The sequence below is a fragment of the Alligator sinensis genome, unplaced genomic scaffold (assembly GCF_000455745.1).
Source record: "Alligator sinensis unplaced genomic scaffold, ASM45574v1 scaffold1243_1, whole genome shotgun sequence".
Taxonomy (NCBI): domain Eukaryota; kingdom Metazoa; phylum Chordata; order Crocodylia; family Alligatoridae; genus Alligator; species Alligator sinensis.
Genome location: NW_005843499.1, coordinates 31566 through 38572, shown reverse-complemented (window position 1 = coordinate 38572; position 7007 = coordinate 31566). Strand labels below are relative to the sequence as shown.

Below are 7007 nucleotides of genomic sequence, written 5' to 3'. Positions count from 1 at the left end.
CCAAGATGCCAGGTAAGGAACACGGGGCAAGGTCCACAGACAGAGCTAAAGCTGAGATGAAGAAACCAAGACAGACCAAGGCCTGGAGAGAGGCTTAGAGCAAGAGCCAAGGGCTCTGGTGGTGACCAGGCATGGAGCCCTAAGCACCACAGCTAATGCTCCCAGCACCTCGTCCCAGAGGCCGTGTGTGCCTGTGGTTACCAGAGCTCAGACATGGGGGTTTCTTCTTCCACCACCAATTGCTCATGGGCCTGGTAGAACTGCACCACCTGTTAACCCCCTCGGGACAACTTCGTAGCAGGCATGTTGGCATAGCTCTGCTAGAAGTACCTCAGTAGCTCCAGGAGCTAAACATTATAGTCTACAGGGGGTTCAACAAGCAGGAAGGCTCTCTCCTTGCCATCCGTTACAGTTACAAGGCAGCCAGGTTCAGTGTGCAAAATCTGTTTATTAGCTAGGCTGTCAGGATAACATGGAAACATAACACAGGTGAAGACTGAATATCTGCCATGGTTGCTTGAGAGAAAATGTGCAGAAGCTTGTGCAATAGAAACGTGACCGCAACAACCCGAGCAACCTGAACACCTTTGAGCTAGAGGTGTTGCACTCATCTTGCACCCCAGGCTGGATCTAGACTGTGGGACTCCTTGCAGACCCAATACAGCCTGGGGCATGCAGCAGCAGCAGCTATAGCTTCAGCATGGGGTATGCGGGACAGCAACTGAGGGGCTGGGGCCACCACAGTGGTGACCAGCAAAGAAGCCAGAAGGCAACCAGGGCTGTATCAGCCTTCACTCACCCTTCTGCCACTGATCACCTCACCTTCTGGGGTCAGACGAGGAAGTGGCAGACTAAAGCCCCCAGGTTCAATATCATGGCCTAATATGATATTGGATCAGGCAGCACAGGAGTCATGGGGGGAGGAGAGGGAACTGAGAGGAGAAGCCACGCATGTCAGGTGCTGTGTCCATGTCTCCCTAATCCTTACTCCCCACCCTATCCCTGCACGTGCCCCATGAATCCTCTTTTGTCTGGGGGTTACCATGTTGGGTATCTGGAGAATCCATCAAAGAACCACTCGAAGCACAACTCAAAAGTGAGACAGCCTGAACACAAGATTGAACCTTGTTGCCCAAACACTTCCTCTTCTGGATCAGGGGTTTTTATAGGAAGGGGGAAAGTGTAAGCTGTTCCTGGCTGGCCACACCAGTTGCAGGGAGTGGGCAGGGAGCTAGGCCAAGATATTGGGTTCTGACCACCTAGGACTACCCTAGGGTCAGATGAGGAAGTGGCAAACTAGAGGCCCCAGGTCTGTGGGGGCTGGCCAGGAACCCCCATATCATGGCCTAATACTTTTGTGATAAAATTGTTTGCCTTTCACCTCATCCTTTTCTTCCAATGTTGACTTCTGGGAATCATGCTGTTGTTCAAATGTTTGTGTTGCTTTCCCTGGGGTTTGAAGTCCTGGTCCTATGGCTTATCACCTACAAAAACTTGTCCACAATGCCTTTTAGTCGTCTCACCTGCTTGGTTTTTTCTTCTCCAGCAGAGCACCCAAAGTACATGGCTCCTTCCTTTCCCAGCTGCATCATGGACTGCGAAATCTCGTTTAAAGTATCCCAGATATCGTCGTGGTTGGAGTCGTTCTGGATGCTATTGACCATCTGAACAAGCAAACTCAGCAGGCTGTGGTATTCTTTCACCACTTCCTCTTTCTTGTTCACTTCTGAAAACTTCTCTCTTTCCCGGTCCATCTCTTCGCTGATCCTCTGCTGGTCTCTGTGGTCATTTCTTATTTCTTTCTTCTGTTTCTCAAAGGCATCAACTTCCTGTTTGAATTCTGAGACCTTGTCTTCTAATTGGCGGATGGATACCTTCAGCTCCTGCACCGCTTTCTGGGTTGCGTACAGAGATGCCTGAAAACTCGCGGCCAGGACACTCAGCAAGATGGCAACCTGGTTATCCCGGCTCAGTTTGAGGGCATCTCGAATGTATTCTATGGAAACTATATCGAAACAAGAAACAGGATTTTACTTAATTGACTAATGTCTTATAAAACACCCAACCTGGTGTCTGGAGACATTTGGGGTGGGGGAGTAGGGCCAAGAGAGGGGAGATTGCTGGGACAGGCAACCAGTGCTGGATTGAGGAGCAGTTGAGTGGTGCAGTTGTACCTGCTTTGATCCCTGCTCTACCCGGACCGTCAAAACCAGCTGCCTGGGAGAGACAGTGGCAGTAGCGTTTCTATTGAGAGAGCACTGAGGGAATCAATTGACTTCATGACTCATATAACATACCTGATTCCTTCTAATTTCTCTTCACTCCACACGTGTGAATGACACTCGCCTTTTAAATGGTCTTGATGTTCCACTTGTCAAACTATCCTTTCTTCTGCACTGTTGCTGTTTGTCAGCCAACCCTGTGAATGTCTCTCTTCTATTTGACAGCCCTGCAGGCTGTTTTAAGATCTAGCTTAAAAGCTCAACTCAAGTGTGGTTAGACTAACTGAGGTGTAAAAATGACTAATGGTAAAGTATTGGAGGCACTGTTAAGAAGCACAAGATTGTATTTTCCAAATCTGAATAAGACATGCACGTTTAACTAGGAGGATGAAACACTCTCTACTGACTATTTCTGGCTAGTTGGGGAGTTTAAGAGCAGGTTAGATAAACACATGGGATGGTTTAATCAGGGAAGATCCTGCTTTGATGCACTTCTGAATCCCTTTCCAACCGTATGCTTTTAAACGTAATATATAATCTAGCAAATCAGAGCATGTTCCAATAGAGTTATATATATTTTGGCTTTAATCTTAAACTGTATAATATAACTCTAGGCCCCTAGCATATTAGGCAAGCTTCTAGTTTCCCTTTAGCTGGAGAAGAATGTGTCATGTTTCTGTATGTGATGATGCACCGCACCATCTTCACCCCACTTTAAAAATCCTAGATCCACCTATGCCTGTAGCTCAGTTGTCTTGTAGTATCCTTCTTCCCCATGAGGCAGGCTCCCTAGCCAGACTACAACTCCAAGGATGCATCTGGGGTACACACTCCCCCTTACCAAGAAATGAAGCAGGTATGGCCCCAAAGGAGGTGTTCTTTGTTTTAGCAGTCTAGCATAGAGAAGACTCAAAGTTCAAGGCCCCAGAGAGTATTTCAGGCTCACAAACTTGATCAAAATACAGTTCAAAATCTTTTTATATTTTTCTTATATACGCTAGTTATAAATATTAACTTTTTCTTAGGAAAAGCTGATTTTTTTTTTTGTGGAAATGTCTTTTTACCAAAACTGTCATTTCAGTATATTCCCATGTTTTCTCACACCCACAAATGAGAAACATTTTTTTTTTGGTAAGGCAAAATAAAGATTTGTGTTTGAGTTGTGGAGAAAGAAAGAGTTGCACACAGCAGGGGCAAAGCCTAATCACTCTACTCCCTTTCTGGTTTAGGCCAAAGCTGCACTTTTAACTCTTTCATGGCTGAATTTGTCAGCAGCTCTTGGCTGCTTTGCCAAAAGCTGAAACGCTAGCTGCTGCTGAAGACTGGAGTCCATGGGTGGACCTTGATGTTGAAAAGAGCTAAAAACAGTCTGCAGAGCTATGAAATAGGAGAAGGGAGACCAGGAGCAGCTACATTGCAACTTATGCAACAAAAAAGCTGAAGAAAGGGTAGCTAGATTCGTGGAACATCAAGACCATTAAAAAAGAAAGAGTTATTATGACCTGATGAATGAAGAGCAATTAGCAGGAAACAAGCAGGTTCTAATGGGCCATGAAGTCAATTCAATCCCTCAGGACTGCCTGAATAGAAAAGGCTAATTTTGGAGGGGGGAAGTTTCATGTAGTATGCAAGTAAATATGGTAATTTAGGACATAGTCAGACCTGGTGTGGCCAGCAGAAGCCGTCTTTCCCATCATGCAGGAGTTGCTCACAACTCTAGAGGTGTCCCATGGTTCAGTACCCACCCTGGAGGCTGTCTCCCCCCAAACCTCCATCACAATTCCCCCCTCCTCCATCTCTCCAGCTGCCCCTCTTCACATAGGCTGAGGGCAACTCCATCTCAGCCCTGGGCAACTTTGCAGGGGTTGTAAATGAAAGGGTGGCAGCTGGAGAGATTTCCCCCAGAAATATCCAACCTGAGATTTAGTGCCAGTAGGAAAAGAAAGAGCAGAGTCGCTGCTAGAGGCAGAGAGCTGGGTGCAGCAGACACGTGTGGGGCAGACAGATGATTCCCAGGGGCCCCTCTGATGATAGCCAGCCCCAAACCTATCCAGAAGTGCCAACCTATTGATCTGACAGAGCTTCAAAAGAGCTATGAGGGGAAGTCCTGAGGAATTCAGCCCCCTCTGGACAAGCCCATTCCCAAAAGCAGAGTCAGGGATGATACTTACTTTAATTTTGAGTATTAACACCTTCCTCCTAGGTCTCAACCCCTGGCAGGGACCCTCTCGGGTCTGGAAACTATCTGTGATAGCCCACAACATTCCTGTATTCACTAGTGGGTAAGTGTTGCATGTCCTCTATGGTGCCTGACCACTGAGCCCTCTACGGTGCCTCACTCGGCAGCAGCTCCGGCTACCGCCCTTGGTGCGATAGTTCCAGTGATCAAGCTACACGCACCTACAGGCCAGTGTCACAAGCAACGTGCTACCACAGGGGTTGTCAACGGGGGGTATGCATACCCCTAGGGGTATTTAAAAATGTAGGGGGGTGGGGGGCTCCCACTGCTGTACACCTTGGCAGAGGCCTGCCCCCCCGATCTGTGCGCAGTGCAGAGGCGACCGCAGCTGCCCCGAGAGTGGTGCGATGCCATGTGCCTCACACCTCTGAGCTGCGCTGCACCCCCTGCCTACCTGGCAGTGGGACGCACAGGGCATTACACCACTCCCGTGGCAGCTGCAGCAGTGCGTGCAGCACCCAGCGCACAGCAGCAGCTGCCTTTGCCCCACACACTGATCAGGGCAGGCATGTGCCCCCCAGGCCTCTGCTGGGGTGTGTGCAATGGCAGGAGCCCCTCCTTCCCCCCCACCCCCAAGACCCTGGACAAGCTGCACGGGCTCCAGTTGTCCCACAACCTGGCCCCATTTACCTCATCTCTGCCCCTGTCTATGCCCTCACCACGGGGACCTCTTCTGCCCCCCATGGCCCTTTCCCCTCCCCCACAGACTTACTGGCTGGTGGGGCAAGGGGGTGCATGCGTGCATGCGTGTGTGTGCTCAGGCCCCCCAAGTAATTTTAATAAAAAGGGGTACATGAGCTGAAACTTTGAGACAGGAGGGGTACACTTGTTAAGGAAGGTTGAAAACCCCCCCGTGCTACCAGACATGGGGGAACAGCCTGGTGACCCACCACCACCCCATGGGAAGGCCACAGCCCAGCTGTGCTCGGTACCTACCAATGACAGTGTAAGCAAACAAGACCACCAGGATGAAGTTCCTTTGGACTTTCTCACACTTCTCCTTCTTCTTCACCTTCTTCAGCTGCTCCCTCACCTCGTGCAGGTGCCACTCAGCCGTGCCAAGCATGCTCTGGGCTTTTTCCATCATCTTCTTGGCCGATGCCAAGGTGATGTTCAACTGACCAATGTGCATTTCCTTCTCCTTCTCTTCATCCTCCAGCCTTTTCCTCTCGAGCAGTAGCTCCTTTTTCTGCTCCTTCAAGGTATCCAGGTGCTCTTTGGACTTCTTCTCTGCAGCCTCCAGCTTATTGGAGGCACAGACGATGTGCCTTTGCTTGTCCTGACCCATTCCCATTCCCATTGAGTCACATTGCAGGCATTCAGCAAAAGACACCAGAGAGCACGCCCCGGCCGCGATGGCGCATTCTGGGCACTCCTCTCTCAGTCTGCAGGTTGCGGGAGCCATGGCAGCCGGGCCAGAGGCAGGGGATGTTCAGCCTGCAGAAGGGAGAGGTCTGTCAGTGCCGTGAACAAGACAGAGAACGTGGGGGTTCCTTCGCTCGCTCGTTTTCACGCCACGTATCCCACAGTGGGGCCTGGAAGGGCAACTCTGCCTGCACAAAAGCCTTGCAAAGCCTGTTAACTCATTACAATCCTTTTGTGCCCTTCCTGTGTTTGAGAATTCAAATTTCCCCTACCAAGGATTGGAAAACTGGCGAATGCAGAGCAGAGGTGTGATTTTTGTGGCGGTTATGCCTGTCCCTTGCCTCTGAAAGCCAACCCCTGAAGCCAGCTCTTCAGCTGACGTGAATCAGTGGAGCCCCCCCGCACCTTCCCCCTTGAAAAAACCCAGGGGAATCCACGCTCGGACCTCGGTTCCTTCAGGGTAAATCCCGAGTGATCCAGTGGCATCACACACCCGGTTCTAATCCGGGATACTTCAGTATAAACCTGGAGCAGCCCCCTCTTGACTCGGGTGTGCCTGCTGCATCATAATGGAGACGAGGATCTAGCCCCTGGGATCTGTCATCATGAATGCCGACTGCCTGGCAGCTGTCCTGACTGCCGTCCTGCTCCAAAACAGACCAGTTGGAGCCCAGTGTAAATGCAGCCCACCCCTGCCACCGGAGATCAAACACATGGATTCATCCAGCCCAGAATCCACCCCAGCACCTCCCCAGATCGGAGCAGCAGAGTCAGTTTATCCAGCAACGCCCAAGTCCCAGCACCGAAGCAGACCCATGAGCTCTGTCTTTTGGGGCCCAGCCCAGCTTTGCCTGGCACCTCTGTGGGTCCCTCTTCTCCTAAGTGACGAAAAGAGCTGTGAAATGATCCCACTCTCCCTTCCTTACCTTTCTGTCTGCTTGGTCCTCTTCTCTTCGGTGACTGAACTCCATTGTGACGTCGGCGGGAGGGGGGGTTTATACCAGGCTTTGCTGACGTGCTGGTGCCTCAGCGTAACATCAGACGAATCATAAAACTCCACGGCCCCCCGATCTTCCAGTTGGTGAACACCTTCAATTTCTCATCGAGAACCGGAGCACTAACCCCCTGTGCACCTACGCAGTATCTAGCTGGGACGATACCATCCTGCCTTCCCAAATCCA

At 50.5% G+C, this 7007-nt stretch overlaps 1 protein-coding gene across 1 annotated transcript; it reads right to left on the bottom strand.

Annotated features, from left to right (window-relative positions):
• Positions 1-438: 438 nt before the first annotated feature.
• LOC102372788 (tubulin glycylase 3C-like) lies at positions 439-6803 on the bottom strand. Its single transcript, XM_006038842.2, has 3 exons — positions 6753-6803; positions 5398-5898; positions 439-2005 (listed from the first exon to the last, which is right to left on the bottom strand). The coding sequence occupies exons 2-3, from the start codon at positions 5864-5866 to the stop codon at positions 1485-1487; spliced, it is 990 nt and encodes a 329-aa protein (XP_006038904.2). The 5' UTR covers positions 5867-5898; positions 6753-6803; the 3' UTR covers positions 439-1484.
• Between the last annotated feature and the right edge of the window lie 204 nt (positions 6804-7007).

Coding starts and splice junctions, on each gene's coding strand:
- LOC102372788 (XM_006038842.2), bottom strand. CDS start 5,866: ATGGCTCCCGCAACCTGCAGACTGAGAGAGGAGTGCCCAGAATGCGCC. Junction 2,006..5,397: donor GTTTGCTTACACTGTCATTG/GTAGGTACCGAG, acceptor GTTTCGATATAG/TTTCCATAGAATACATTCGA.